This window comes from Molossus molossus, unplaced genomic scaffold (genome assembly GCF_014108415.1).
Source record: "Molossus molossus isolate mMolMol1 unplaced genomic scaffold, mMolMol1.p scaffold_m16_p_19, whole genome shotgun sequence".
NCBI classification, from domain to species: Eukaryota; Metazoa; Chordata; class Mammalia; order Chiroptera; family Molossidae; genus Molossus; species Molossus molossus.
The window spans coordinates 29,945,204-29,961,272 of record NW_023425354.1 but is presented as its reverse complement, the minus strand read 5'-3'; the positions used below and the strand labels follow the sequence as shown (position 1 = coordinate 29,961,272).

Sequence of the window (16,069 nt, the reverse complement as noted above, 5' to 3'; positions counted from 1 at the left end):
TACAATCAATCAGTCCTGTAGCTAATGACAACTGTCAGCTGAATCTAATGGTAGCTTTCTCCAGTAACTGTCAGAATATTGGAGACTGACCACAGCATTTGTTTAAGGAATTCAAATGCTGAGAAAAACTATAAAAGAAAAAATTCAGCTATCATCTTTTGGGCCCAGATTTATTTCCATGCACTATCTAGAGAAAACAACATACAATTTTCTTTATATTATACCCCATTTCCTTTCCACGAGATAATCCGCCCCCCACCCCCCAAAAGTGTTCCTTTTTACAGAGAACCAATTCAGAAATACTGAGGATGTTTTCCGTTGTTGTTGTTGTTCCTTTGTGGAGGGTCTGACCCTTCTACTATACCAACAACGACAGGAGAAAAGGGTTTTCCAAATATTTGCCTAATTAATTAGAAACACAGGAATTTCTTCGGCTTCTGCAAAAAGGAGCTCTGCGTCTTTAAGGCTCCAGCGGACTCTGGGCTCGGAAGCAGACAGAGCAGCGCTGCAGCAGCGACTCATCCTATCGATAAGGTTCAGTTAGCCAAGGTGGAGGATGGGAAAAGAATGGAGCTGTCCCAGCTACTCAATGAGATCAGGGCAAACTATGAAAAGCTCCTCACCAGAAATCAGATAGAGACCGTGCTCTCAACAAGGATCCAGGTAATGATTTCATACAGACAGGCACCTTCCAGGATAAGGAGACAATCCATGTCTATCCAATTCCTGTCCCGGCCTCTCTGAGGTACAGTATTTCCTTTTCAATGCAGCATATACTGGGGAAGGAATTTAGGTTTTACTGCAATGTGATAGGGACTACATGGGGAAATGCTGTGATTATACTGTTAAATGACCAGGAAATAAATGTTGATTGATACATTTAATTTTTATATAAATTATAAGGCAACGATCATTAATAAAACATGGGGTCAACATACAATAAAATGGTGCACTCGAACCTCTTTTAAACATCCTCCGAGGAGGAAGCATTTCAAATACCCTTCAAAAATATTACGGAGTTATTTATAGAGATCATTTAAATAACATCTTAATGAAAGGAGTTATAGTAAGATTGATTAGCTTGCATACTTTGTAGAGGAAAACTAAGTAAAATATTTCTAATTAGTTTTGTTTTATACGAGATTGTTATAAATAGAAATCATCTGAGCATGTGAACAGGGCATTCAGAACAATTCTGATATAAATTGGGACAACCAAAATCCCCCAAATTAATAGACTCTTCACTTAGATTATAGAGTTTTGCTTTTGTGCTATAAGGTAAGAATGTTTACTTTCAATACCTAGGCATGCAATATTTAAGTTTTAGAAACAAGAGAGAGTCGAGTTAAATAAGGGTTAAATCCTAATTTTATAGACTTACTTTGTTTTTAAAGTGACAGTCACCTTTAGCAATTAATTACGGTCTCAAACCTTTTAACACAAGTACAAACAAAGATTCAAAAATTCAGGGATTTTTTTATTTTTATTTTTATTTTACCTACCATATCTGAGTTCAAGTTCTTTTCTGAGCACCCCAATACAGCAAAGAGTTTACTTAAGGGCATCACCAAAAGGGAAAAAAATATTGCTGGGAAATCATAGGACTGTACTCCATTAGCAATTCATTTTTAGTAACATTATAAATTTTACCTCTGTCAGTAAAATTTACACTATCAGTCTTCATAAAGAATGATTAGTATCCTAGATTAAACAAAGTCACTGGGATATTTAGTTATTGGAATAGTTCACTCACCTTTTACAAAGGGGGGATGACAATTTCTGAAAATTCTAAACCTAACAAACATTTTATTTTTGCATAGGTAAAAATACAAGTTATTTAGTTTATAAGTCACAATGCTGAAATCCATCAATGAACCTAAAAGCAAGACTACAGTTAGTTTTGTTTAACATAACATAGAGTATTTTTAACATATCTACTTTAGAGGATTGTTTTCAAAGAATTCAGAAAGTCAGCCGAAATATATTCAAGAGAGCCTGTTTAATTTTTACAAAATATGGAAACATGAGCTATTTTGGTTACTTATTGCTATATAACAAACCACTCCAAAACTTAGATTAAAGAAAACACTGGATTCCCTCTCATGATTCTGTGGGTTGACCAGGTTCATTGGTGGTGACTCTTCAGCTGCACATGACATTGGCTGGGACTGCAGTCATCTTGGGGCACAACTGGGCTGGGTCATCCCAGGTGGCTCATTCATGTATCTGGCATCTTGACTGGATTTTTGAAAGGCTGGCTCAGTAGGGACAAATGGGCCTGTTTCTCTCCGTGTAGCCCCAGGGTCTCCCTCCATCTGGCCTCTCTCTGTGATCTCTCCAACAGAGTATTCAGACTTCTTGCATGTTAGTCCAGGGCTCCCAAAAGCACAGAAGTGGAAGTTGTTAGGACGTTTTAAGGCTCAGGCCTAAAACTGACACTTCTGCCACATTCTGCGGGCTAACGCAAGACATAGGTCGGCCCAGATTCAGGGTGGAAGGCCACCACACAGAGACAAGAATTTGGGGATGTGTGGTTCATCGGAGGCCATCTTCAGAATCTAGTTTCCATACAAGCCTCGCTGCCAGTTCCAAAATCCGAAAGACCAGTAAATACCATCATTTTTATGCACTTCTATTTCCTAAATTCTCAACACCTTTTGTAGTTGCTCTGATGTGTGTTGCTGCTTGCTTTTGCCAACAGCACTAAGAACAATAAACCAAAAGAAACATGTCAATGTTGTTGTCTAATCCCTTGCCCTAAATTTCATTCATAGACTTTCATTTACTGCAGTGTCTCCTTTAAAAAAACAAACAAACAAACAAAAAACCTGTTGTACCATCATATTGCATTTTTTATTTTAAAATGCATTTTTATAAAAACGTAAAAAGGTTATAATATTTGTTTCAAAATATTACAACTAATTTCATACATTGCTCCTACTGCTCTTGGAGCCAAATGTTGAAAAGTCGATCAAAAGATACTTTCATTGAATTTAAACATCAGCATAAGAACATTTGGAGCTAACTAGAAAATAATCCATGTGTTATTTAATATGACAATTAGAAAACAATTTTTAAAGAAGTCATTTTTGCTACTATCCTAGATAACCAAAATTAGCATGCCTTCTAAAAAGATCATATTGAAAAAGATAAGTCAACAGTGGGTTAGCTTAACACAGAAATCTATTTTAGAATGTCTAATGCCTATGAAAACTTAATTCTCTAAATTATTCATAATATACTTTCCAGTAATATTTGCTTCCTGTCTATGTACCCAGTCCAATAATTGATTAATTTAGGATATATAGCTGTTTATCTGCTTTTATAAAGCAACCTACAAGAAATTATGGGAGGAAATAATAGCTAATTTTAGTCCTTCTTCCTTATTAATGCCATAAATAATAGAAAGTTAAGAATCAGAGATCTCAAACTTTGGTCCTGTAAACTTTTTATTAAAATAGGTGTATTTTTCTACATTTCATAGACTGCCATAGCAGGAAGAGACTTGTGAGGTTCATTTTACATCTGAGAAAACAGGCGAAGAGTGCAACTGACTTGCTCACCTATTTGATTAATTAGTAACGACATTAATTAATTAATTAATTAATTAGGCACTAAAATATACATTTGTAATCTAACAACTTAAAGAGAAGAATGCTTTGATTCCTATGCTATTTTTCTATAATTGCTTTTAAATGCCTCATTTTCAAGAGTGCTCTTTCTTTTCTGTTACCGTCGTCGTTGGCTCTCTTCTAGCTGGAAGAAGATATAAGCAAAAAAATGGACAAAGATGAAGAGGCTTTAAAGGCCGCTCAAGCAGAACTCAAGGAAGCTCGCCGCCAGTGGCACCACCTGCAAGTGGAAATTGAATCTCTCCATGCTGTGGTGAGCATGCTCTCCAAAGCAACTGGCCCATTGAGTCCCCAGATGTTACTTGATTAAGAGAAGGAGGGAATAATCCCATTACCTTACAGTGAGAAATTCACTGCAAGCAAGAAATCAAGGCCACGGAATTCTATCCCAGGTCCTAGTTCAACTACTCCCCTCCCTCCTTCATGGCAATGGCTGTTACCAATTTACTCAAGGTTTAGTTCACACCTGGAAACATGAAGTGATCCTTACTTATGGCTCTGGGGTTCCCTAATTGTTGGAGTGGGGGAATACAGCTTTTGTCATTAGCCAGTCACCACAGTGGGGAGTCCATACTATTGAGATGTCTAATAGAAAAGCATGTAAACACTTTTCTGAAATGCCTTTCATAAGCAGTCTGCTTTGGCTTTGTTATTTAATATTCTATATTTTCAATACTTAAAAAATTAAATAAGAGTGATAAGTTCATCTTACTTTAGAATTATTATTATTTTGGGCCATGAAGTATCAAGGTATTCCTTGAAATAGTAAGCTCTCTAACTATATATATAATATATATATTTTTTTAATATTTGGGTCATACATAGAGCTGTAAGGAAATACCTCTCATGATTTAGAACTATTGCAACCCTTTTAAGAAAGAACACAATTGAATGAAGACACTGCAAATCAGATTTCAGAAACATATTTTGTTTCACTGATTCACTTATGAAGATCTATCTAAAATAGGAAAGGGGTCTTGAAAACTCCCTCCATGCCAGTGAGCAGCATTACCAGATGCAGCTGCAGGACCTGGAGGCCGTGATTGAAGGGCTAGAAAAAGAGCTACAGGATGTAAGGCGCGGCATTGAAAAGCAGCTTCAAGAGCATGAGATGCTTCTCAACACGAAGATGAGGCTAGAACAAGAAATAGCAACTTACCGCCGCCTCCTAGAAAAGGAAGAAATCAGGTACTTAATTCCATATAGTCGATGACCAGTGGCCAGAAAGGCAGAGCCACCTCATTGTTGAGATAATCAGAGAAACTGGATCTTAAAAAGCCATCATCACCTTGGCGTGCTGAGTTGCTACAATAAAATAGGATGTGTACCCACTGCAAAGGATGTGAAGAACTATTTCTAGCCTCCACAAATTATAGACACAATAGCCAAAGTCAGGGACCCGTTAGCTACAACACGGAGCACACCAAGTTTAGAACAACATGTAAGTGCTTCCAAATCCATACGAAAATTACCTTTCTGAACTTTCTCACTTTCCTTGCCATGCAAACCTTTTAGAATTAGCCGTTGCCTTATATGGACCACCCACAAAGAAAGTTTGGGAAATTATTATTACCCCACACCCCCGACAAAGGCCCACTCTGACCACACATCAAACACTGAAATATTACAACCATGGAAAGCAATGGTACACGATTTCGAAGACTTGCAGATGTCCCGATAACAAAAGGTACCACAGAAGAACTCTTATAAATTCACACAATTTCATAATCAGCAATCATTTATAAGATCATATGGCTTTAAACACAGCACAACCTCTAAATTTCCATGTTAATATAAAAATAAAACTTTATTCTTTTTTTAATATTTTTTTAATTTTCAAGTACAAACGACATACAAAATACTATATTCGTTTCAGGCCTACAACCCAGTGATTAGATATTTATATAATTTAGGAAATGATCACCCCAATAAATCTAGTGCCCATCTGACACCATACATAGTTACCATAGTTACCACAATTGACTATATTTCCTATGCTGTACTTTACATTCCCCATGACTATTCTGTAACTACCAATTTGTACTTCTTAATCTCATCCCCCCAAACTCCCTCCCATCTGGCAACCATCAAAATGTTCTCTGTATCTGGGAGTCTGTTTCTGGTTGGCTGGTTCATTTATTTATTTTTTAGATTCCACATATAAATGAAATCATATGGCATTTGTCTCCCTCTGTCTGACTTATTTCACTCAGCACAGTACCCTCTAGGTCCATCCATGTTGCAGATGGCAAGATTTCATTCTTTTTTTTTTATGGCTGAGTCATATTTTATTGTATATATGTACCACTTCTTTAAAAAAGAAATCTTTATTCTTTCTTACTTCAGAATTCTGAGTTTTCTATAAAACTAGAGGAAACTGCTTTAATCTATAGTCCTGACATTTACTAAATCTTTGAAAACAGAAATTGAATTCAAAATATACCACTTTCTAGCTGAGTAATGCCAGGCAAGTTACTAAACCTCACTGTGCATCAGTTTTCTCACCTATAAAATGGGAACAATATTACCTACTTCATAGGATTGCTGTGAAGATTAAATGAATTAATGTTTATAAAGTGCTTAAAATAGTATTATGTAAATATACATATAATTTATTATTAAATAAAATAAAAGGTTGTGAATTTTATTTAATTCCTAATTCTGCAAGGTATTGGTAACTTGGTTTTTAATATTCCTATAATACAATTTTGATTATTCTATATTTAATATATACAAGAAATTATCAAGAAAAATGTAATGAACATCCATGTATGTACTTCCCCCAGCTCAGGCAATCATACATAATGTTGTTGGTTGAAGTCTGTCAACATCCCCCACTGTCGCACCCCATCCCCCACACCTAAACCACATCCCCCCAATCTCATCCTCCTCCTCCAATCTAACCTGGCTCCCAAATTTGATGCTTATTAGTCTCATACACTCCTTTATACTAATATATATGTATCCCTAAACAAAATATGAAATTGTTTTGCATAATATTTTAACTTTAATAAAATTAGCTACAGCTGCCTTGGCCAGTTTGGCTCAGCGGTTAGAGCATCAGCCTGTGGTCCAGAGAGACCCCGGTGCGGTTCCCACTAAGGACATGTAACTCGGTTGTGGTTTGTCCCCGGCCCTGGTTGGGTTGTGCGGGAGGCAGTCACTAGATGTGTTCCTTTCATGTCGATGTTTTTTTCTCTCTCTCTCTCTCCCTCCCACTCTATCTGAACAAAAAATGTAAAAATGTCCTCAGGTGAGGATAAAAAGAAAGAAAAATTAGCTACAACTTATCCTTTTTTTCATTCAGTGTTATACTTGGGAAATTCATCCATAAAGATCCAATGTACTCTTATTTATTTTCACTGCTAAATGATATTTCCATTGTATGAATATACTATAATTTATCCATTCTCTTATTGGTGAACATTCGCTTTCATTATCTGCTAATACATTGTTGCTCCTATAATATAATTTTTTCCAATTTCAGATATTATGGTTGTATCCAAGGAGGGAAAAAAGAAAAAAAACCTACAAGTAGAGTTGGTTTTGTTTTACCCTCAGGTGAGTTTCTGATATAAGTGAACTAACTTGAAAAGTGAAGTGCCATCTGTAGGGATTATAAATTAAACACTCTAACCATAGCAAAAATAAACAATATTTAAGTAAATTTTGCCATATACATTGACGGTGATTTGTACTTCAACATTGTAATGTAATATTTCATGAAATTTTCACAGCCATTATAAATGAAATATCTTTTTCAACGAAAGTCCCACAGAAGTGTGAGAATGAAAAGGTGGAAACAGTGACCAAACAGGCAATATTGAACGGAAATGTCGTGAAGGAGGGCACTGGAGCTCACGGCCCTATTCAGTAAGTAAAATGATTCTAAGAAATAATCATAAACATTCAAAGGGATTAACTTCAATTGAATAATCTCCGTAATCTTTTTTGAATGTTTCCCAAATAATTCTAATATGCTGTGATTTTTCATCTGACATGAGTAAATAGATAGAAACAAAAACTCAAATAAAGGAATGCTCAATCCGTAAGTTACCATTTTTCTAAAAATATACCAAAACACGAGAGTTCCATAGAATGCCTTAAAATTATAGTCATATGACTTTTTAACGTATGTAAATTATAAATTATTCAAACTTCTTGATTTCTTTTTCATATGGACACATATTATATATGGATATACTTCCTACAGAAAGGTTTATTTTATCATTTCAGGACAGAGAAAGTGGATGAAGTTATTAAAGAATGGGAAGGTTCCTTCTTTAAAGATAACCCTCGATTAAGGAAAAAATCGGTTTCTCTTCGATTTGATCTTCATTTAGCTGCCACTGATGAAGGGTGTTTACAGACTAAACAGGGTAATTTACCAGATATAGAAGTCAGGCTTATCATGAGGAGATCATGCAGTATTCCCTCTATCAAACCTCCATCAGCAGCTAATTAATCCAAAGACAGTATTTGATTTGATTTGAAATGACATTAGAACGGACCAAGGTGGGCCATGCTGACCTCTTGGGTCCCAACTGTAAGTTATGAAGTATGTATGTTATGGTTGATGTGTGATTCTCTTCAGGGGGAAAATAAACCAGCAAGGGACAAAATTTCTCTGAATCTAACTAAGGATGTGTTTTTTGGAAAGGGGAAGCTTAAACATAAAATCAGAAATTCAGTACAGTTTCCATTTTATCTATTCTCCAAATAATTGTTTTTGTTCCCTTGAAATTTTATCAGAGACTGTAAGTATTAGAGGCTTAGTTAAGTCTTCGAAATTTTACTCAGTGGCTGAATACTCTAAGGAAAAGGGAATAGTTTATCTAAATATGATTGTAGTATGTTAAGAATCACACTGAGTTATTTCTTACTATTCTATGACTGGTTATATCTAAAAAGATTTTTTTAATTGAAAAAGAAAATTATAAACAAACTTTTAAAAAGGACTCCCTATTCACTTAACCAGAATTTTTTCTTTTGAGACAATCATTTGCACACTTGGAAAAATAACAAGTTACTTTCCATGAGCAGTTTTGAGCAAACTGTAGAACATAGCCCAGTGCTAATTTGATTAAATAAAAATAATCTTCATCTGAAAGTGTGTTATAGTCATCATGTGATCTTCAGAAGAGTTACTTTATTCAAAGAACTTTAAAGATTGTGTCCTCTATCACCAAAAAAAAAAAAAAAAATAGGCTTGCTACACAATTATCCAACCTCTCACCATCCCAATTTTTCCATCTGCAAAGTTAAATGTGATTAATTGGAGTATTTGATGTGAGCATTAGGTAGAATACTATATAAAGTCTTATAATATTTCTTGCAGTCACTTATGTAAATTAAGATAACAGTATTGTTATCTAAGCTAAGAGTATTTGCAGGATTTATGTTTTTAAATTGTTCAAACTGTAATAAATATAGATAGAAAATATATTTGTGAATAAGTCAAGTATTGTTGCAGTTTTTTAAACAACCTAATTTGTTTAATACAGGTATATTTATTTTACGACCTTAAATTAAAAAAAATACCTGTTTTAGACATTATAAATTTATAGGGTGTTAATTTTTTTCTAAAGAAGAAAAAAATGTTGAGTACTACTCATCATATTTTTTCCCCAGCTAAAGTATCATCCAAGGGCTATAGCTATGTTAATATTTTAGTACAGCCTTTTCCATCTAAATCAATCAACCAATCTCTCTCTCTCTCTCTCTCTCTCTCTCTCTCTCTCATTTCAACCAAAAAAAGGGAAGGGGGTTATATTTTAACTAGAAGAAAATTATGTTAAATAGTCTTTAACATTATACAGGGATATAAAGTTAAAATTTTTCTTTCAATTACCTCAGATTCCTTTTAGCCTTGCTTATTCTAATTAGTGAAAGAAAAATTTTTGTTGTCAAGGATACAAAAGCATGTTAAGTGCTTATTCTTGTATAAGCATCTGACCTAAAATACATCCTATATGTAAAAGTGTTGTAATTCAATATTAGTTAAATGCTACTAACTTCATTAAAGCTTTGAAAATGCAGTCATATAAGCTATTGTACTGAAGTTACTGTACTAAGCAACAGTAATTATATAATGCAATATATCTAGTGTAACCAATTTGCAATGTAAAAACTTAGTGCTGGGCATCATGAATGTAACTGCTTGTAATAGTAATTCCACTATGCAGCTATTGTGTGTAATGTATATTTTAAAATACAGTATTTGAATTTATAACCGTTTTATTTGCTTTGGGGCATTTTAAATTGGGATATGAATTTACCAAAGTAAATGATACCACTACAATAAAAAAATTGAAACAGCCTGGCTGCTGTGGCTCAGTGGTTGAGCGTCAACCCACGCACCAAGAGGTCACCAGTTCAATTCCTGTTCAGGGCACATGCACAGGTTGTGGGCCAGATCCCCAGTGCGGGGCATGCAGGAGGCGGCCAATTGATGTTTGCTCTCTTCCATGTTTCTATCTCTCTCTCCCTCTCTCTCTAAAATCAATAAAGAAAATGAATTTTTAAAAAATAAATAATTTGAAACATGAACTCTGAAGCTTCAATGTGTTTGAGTTTGAGACACTGTGTTGTTTAATTGTTCTAATACAGTTAACTCACTTGAGGAATAAAGAAAACTGTAACCATGGTGGAGAAAGAATTTCTTTCATATTTTTTATCAAAAGAAAAATGAAGAGTGATATATTCTAATAAAAAATCAAAATAATCCCATAATCCCATAAGTATAACCACTATTTGCAAAATACTCTGCTCCTCACACTGCACTCAGCTTGTACATAATCACTAATTCTTACAATTCTACAAGATGTATATTATCCTCGTTCTATAGATAAATAGAAATTAATATTCTATTTTCTGAAATACTTAAAATGCATGCTTCTATAACAAAATGCAGAAATAAAGAGTAGTTCCAATTACTAACAATTGCAGACTCCCCATGGTGCCACAGTCATTCATTACCCATGGAACCAGGAAGGAATCACTTACATTTCCTAGGCCTCAATTTTCACACTTGAAAACAAAGGGAAAGGTGATACTTGGTAATAATACCTACCTCATAAGGTTGCTTGAAATAACATACATGTGAAAATATTTGGCAAAACACTACTCAAATACGTAGTACCATTTGGATAAAACTGTCATTGAGAGAGAAGAATTTGTGAGAATAATTATGCTGACCACGATTAAGTAATAATTGAAAACACAACAGGTAATGAGAATCTTTAAATTCTCTACTTGCTTCTAGAAGAGTTATTCTTTCCAGGTGAGTTACCCAATTTGAACTGTTCTGCCATGATCGTTTTTATTTTTTTATTTTATTTTATTTTTCTTTATCCTCACCTGAGGACATTTTTGCATTTATCTTTAGATAGAGCGGGAGAGAGAGAAAAGGGGAGGGAGAGAGAGAAACATCAATGTGAGAGAGGCACATGGACTGGGAGAGACACATGGACTGGCTGCCACCCACACAACCCCAACCGGGGCGAGGACAAACTGCAACCAAGGTACATGCCCCTAGTGGGAACCAAACCCAGGTCTCCCTGGTCTGCAGGCCGACGCTCTGACTGCTGATCCAAACCGGCCAGGGCACCATGATCATTTTTAAAGCACAAAAATGTTCTCTAGAGTCAAAAAATGCACAAGTTAATTTAAAAGTTTCAAATGGAAACATTATGGTACATGGACCAAAATTAAACTTTAGTTAACATAGAAATTTTTCTTTAAAAAGTTTTTGCACAGGGCAGAATTTGGTTCTGTGTTGACAAGTTATGGCCAGCACGTACATACAGATTGTCAATATTCATGGACATACTACAAATAAACATTTTCAAATAAGGTGTATGTGCAAATCGGTACAAGCCTTTTCCAATTTCCCTCATGCACTTAGACCCTAGACCATGGTAAGCTAATTTTGGGCCGCCCCATCCCTTAGCAACTATATTACTCTGTCCTTGTAGCTGAAAAAGCTATAAATAACATGTAAATAAATGGACTTGGCTATCTTCTAATAAAATTCCAAAAACGGGAAGCAACCGGATCTGGTCTGAAGTTACAATTTGCCCACTCTTGCCCTAGACCCTCAAATAAGGTCTATGAGTTCATACCCCAGACTCTACAGGACCATCCTGTTTTCACACACTTTCATCCTTTTCACGCCATATGTCAAAGCTCACATCCCAGTTCCTTAAGGTATTTTGAAGGCAATTCAGAAGGTTGTTAATTTTTTTTTTTTTTTTGTTGGTGGTACCGAACCCGGGACTCTCTAGTCCACAGGTCGACGCTCAACCACTGAGCCAAACTGGCCAGGGCAGAAGGTTGTTAAAATTAACCACAGTTTGTCCAATTCTATAAAACATTGTGAATCACTCTGTCCTGGAAATCTGCTGACCTTCAATATTTCACAACGATCTATTGATAGAAACTGAATCCCCATTAATTTCTTATGCTTTCACAGAAACAGCTGAGAAAATTAGCCTGTTTCATCATGTTGCTTATAACCAGACTTTTATGAAAAGCTATTTGGTTCAGGAGAGTTCTGTTCTCCCTTTTCCTATTTTAAGGGGGAGAAATAATTTTAAAAAGCTTCTTTAGCCCAGCCAGTGTGACTCAGTGGTTGAGCATCGACCCCTGCACCAAGAGGTCCCAGCTAGATTCCCAGTCAGGGCACATGCCCAGTTTTGTGGACCTGATCCCCAGTGGGGGGCATCAGGAGGTAGCCAATCAATGTTCTCTCTCATCAATGTTTCTATCTCTCTCTCTAATATCAAAAAAGAAAAAAAATAGTAATAATAATTTTTAAAAGCGTCTTTAGAACATACAGACAAACTGTATGGCTCAGTGGTTGGTTCAAAATCTTTCTTGAGTTACAGACTTCTTTGCAAATCTGTTAAACTACTAACCCTCTGTCTGGGTGGGGGGCAGGAATCACATAACCCTCTGTCTGGGGGGTAAAATTCACAAAAAATATGTTTACAGTTTAAAGGTTCAGAGACTTCCTAGAGCCTATTCATGAACTACTAGGTGTCGAAGGACTGCAGGTTTTGCCTTGTTCTCTCCCATTATCTCCTTTGTCTTCTTCCTTCCCAGTCATGGCTGTTGTCTTTCTACCCCCAAATCTGTCTCCCTCCCCAGTTTCTTCCCACAGTACTATGGAAAGAAATCAGAGACATGGAGATGAATCCCACTCAGCTTAATCACTTACTAGTTTTAGCTTCCCTGTTTTGGAGGAAGAAGAACCTCAGGAAATTATGAGTAGGGTCAAAGAGGAAAGTAAGCCAAGTTCCTGGATCTTATTGCCAGAAAGAAAACTGAACTACTCGGGCCTAAGACTATGGCTGGTGTTTATCACTAGGCCCCTGTGATGGCTCTCAACAACCTTTATAGTTAGAATAGTTTAACTAGTCATATCAGTGATGCACCCCATTATTTTCCAGGATTAATCACAATTCTAAGTTTGTCCTGTGGTCCCCATAAATATCCCTATGTATGCAAGATCATATGTCCTGAGTTTGCTTTGGGGGGGGGGAGGTGTAAGTATAGTCTATCTTACTGGATTATTCCACTCTTCAGTCTTAATTTCTTCATGACTAGAAGATATTTTTTCTATTATATTTTACTTGTCTTCTTCCTTTCTTAATTTTGCAAATTTTCAGTAGTGAAGAAAGAAACCAAATGAAGAAAATGAGATAACCATTTATTCATTTTACAAATACTGAGCACCTGAATGCACCATGCACTGTTCCAGATGTCGAGTCCCCACACTCAAGGAGCTTTTATTCTGATGAGAAGAAAAAGACAACAAAATAAATACATAATAAATATATTAGGTGGTGAAGTGCTATATAGAAAAAACAAAGCACAGACCATGAATAGAGTGGAAGTTGGAGAATGAGTTGCAATTTTTACAAGGTCAGGAAAGACCTCCTGAGAAGGTGATATATGAATAAAGACCAGGAAGTGAGAGTGTATCGATGTCACTGCTCCACTCAGATCCCCTCCTTTCCTTTCCCACCATTTTTGTACCACCCTTTCCTACTGCAATGTGCTTTGTTCTAACATCCAGCACCTGCAGCTGTTTTTCAGAGGACTGCCTACAGATGACACAACAGAGCACGTGCCCTAGCAGGGTTCTCGCCCCATCCCTCCACCCTAATTCCAAAGACAGGAAGAAACACACTGGAGTGGCTGGGTGAGGCCAGAAAAAAGTACTGGGGTCTCTGCTGAAGCCTGAGTGTACCTTTTTTTTTTTTTTTTTTTTTTTATCCTCACCCGAGGACATTTTCCATTTTTTGTTCAGGTAGAGTGGGAGGGAGAGAGAGGAACAGAGAGAGAGAGAGAAACATCGATGTGAAAGGGACACATCGAGTGGCTGCCACCCGCACAACCAACCAGGGCCGGGGACAAACTGCAACCGAGGTACGCACCCTTAGCGGGAACCGAACCCGGGTCTCTCAGGACCGCAGGCCAACGCTCTAACCGCTGAACCAAACCGGCCAAGGCCTGAGTGTACCTTTTTTATTTTTTTAATTATTTTTTTTCCTTATTGTTTTTTTCTTTATTGATTTTAGAGAGAGAGGAAGGGAGGGGGAGAGAGAAATAGAAACACTGATGAGAGAGAACATCAATCGGCTGCCTCCTGCATGCCCCCTCTGGGGATTTGGCCCACAACCTGGGCATGTGCCTTGACCGGGAATCGAACTGGCAACCTCTTGGTGCATGGGTTGATGCTCAACCAGTAAGCCACACCAGCTGGGCATCTGTGTGTATCTTTAATTAATCTTTTATATGTCTCTGATGCATGTATATATATATGCAATTTCATGTACAGTATCCCAAGCACCACTCAAGACTGCCTTTTATCTTTTGATGACCTCTTGTGTTTTCTTTCAATATCCTCTTTAATTTCACTAATCTCTATTCATGCCTCTAAAAATATTAGAGGTAGAAGACTTGGACAGTGTCACTTGTCCCAGGCTTTAATGACTTCTTAGAGATGCCCTAGTCACTGCTGGCACACCCCAGATGGTGGCTAAGAGTAGCACAAGAATTCAGTCACTCTAAATATCAACAGTGTTTTCAAGTAATTACAGGTCAGAGCCCATCTCTCCCCCCTCACCCCCCGCCCCCGGCATTGGCCCACAACATTCGCCAGATGTTTATATGTTCAAGGAAGGGGCTACTAACTAGTAAACCAACATATTCATGATTTAGTCGTCAGAGCCCTGGACTGGACCAGAAGGCTGCCTCAATACACATTCGTTGAGCATCTAACAGTGGGCCAGCCCTTAGTAGCCACCAGCAGGGCGAAGATGACCCCTGCAGATGACTGAACCCTTGCTTTCAATGTCCAGGGGTGTCGCTCAGTGGTTGAGCGTGGACACACGCAACCAAGAGGTCACGGGTTCGATTCCCGGTCAGGGCACAGGCCCAGGTTGTGGGTCCGACCCCCAGTGCGGGGTCTGCAGGAAGCAGCCAATGGAAGTTCTCTCTCATCGATGTTTCCATCTCTCTCTCCCTTTCACTTCCTCTCTCTCTAAAGTCAATAAAAGGGGGGAAATTATTTTAAAAAGACCCTCACCGTGCATAGGAGATGACAACCAACTCCGATACAACGGCCCAGGGGAGGCTGGAGGCAGGAGGGCATCACAAAGACAGACGTGTGAACGGGAGGCAAAGGAAAGATGAGTTTACCCTGAACGTGGGGGCAGGCGTTCGGCCGTGGGAACCCAATAAGCCAACAGAGCGCTGGGCAGAGACCAGTGGCACGCCGGCGCTGCAAGGGCACCCAACAAGGCCAGGGTTTTGACGTCTCTGGGTCTTGGCTCGGACACCAGTGGCAGCTGCACCAGACTGGACCGTGGAAAAGCTGAGCTGGCCCGTGTCGCTAGGGCGGGAAGGCCTGCGGGGCGCCCGAGGGGACGGAGACCCCGCGCTCCCTCCTCGGCTTGCTCAAGCACACCCTCGCTCGCAGAGAAAGAAAAGAAAAGACCGGGGGTGGAAAACGACCCGGAGCGGGCGCGATCCGAGCCCGGCCCGAGCGGTGCGCCCGCTCGGCCACAGCGCTTTCGGGGCCTCACGCCGGGGCGACTCCCGCCGTCTTCCGGGCCCGCGCGCGGAGCCGACCCCGCCGCCGCCGGCGCAGCCGCACCTCCCGCCGCGCCGCCGCCGCCCCATCGGCCCCGGAACCCGGGCCTCGCAGGCGGTCGGGCCCCCTCGGCCTTCTCCGCCGTGACGAATCGGCGCCCGGCTGGAACCGTATCCAAACTCGGGGAGTTTGGAGGAACGCGTAGACCCTGAAAAAAAATCCCGGACTGTGCGAAGCATCACGCGCCCTCGCCCCGAGGTTTATTGGTCCGAGACAGGCGCGGGGCGCCCAAAAAGCAATTCGGCGGCGTGTGGAAAGTGCGAGTGCGGAAGCC

At 38.6% G+C, this 16,069-nt stretch overlaps 1 protein-coding gene across 1 annotated transcript; it reads left to right on the top strand.

Annotated features, from left to right (window-relative positions):
- Nucleotides 1–560: 560 nt before the first annotated feature.
- Nucleotides 561–8,226, top strand: KRT222 (keratin 222). Its single transcript, XM_036269802.1, has 6 exons — nucleotides 561–663; nucleotides 3,757–3,885; nucleotides 4,600–4,820; nucleotides 7,120–7,193; nucleotides 7,370–7,505; nucleotides 7,869–8,226. Exons 1-6 carry the CDS (start codon nucleotides 568–570, stop codon nucleotides 8,095–8,097), a joined length of 885 nt encoding a protein of 294 aa, XP_036125695.1. The 5' UTR covers nucleotides 561–567; the 3' UTR covers nucleotides 8,098–8,226.
- The last annotated feature ends 7,843 nt before the right edge of the window (nucleotides 8,227–16,069 follow it).

Excerpts from the sequence above, each read along its gene's own strand:
- KRT222 (XM_036269802.1), top strand. The coding sequence starts at position 568 with ATGGAGCTGTCCCAGCTACTCAATGAGATCAGGGCAAACTATGAAAAG. Across the intron at positions 664-3,756 it reads TGCTCTCAACAAGGATCCAG|CTGGAAGAAGATATAAGCAA; the intron begins GTAATGATTTCA and ends GCTCTCTTCTAG. Across the intron at positions 4,821-7,119 it reads CTAGAAAAGGAAGAAATCAG|ATATTATGGTTGTATCCAAG; the intron begins GTACTTAATTCC and ends TTCCAATTTCAG.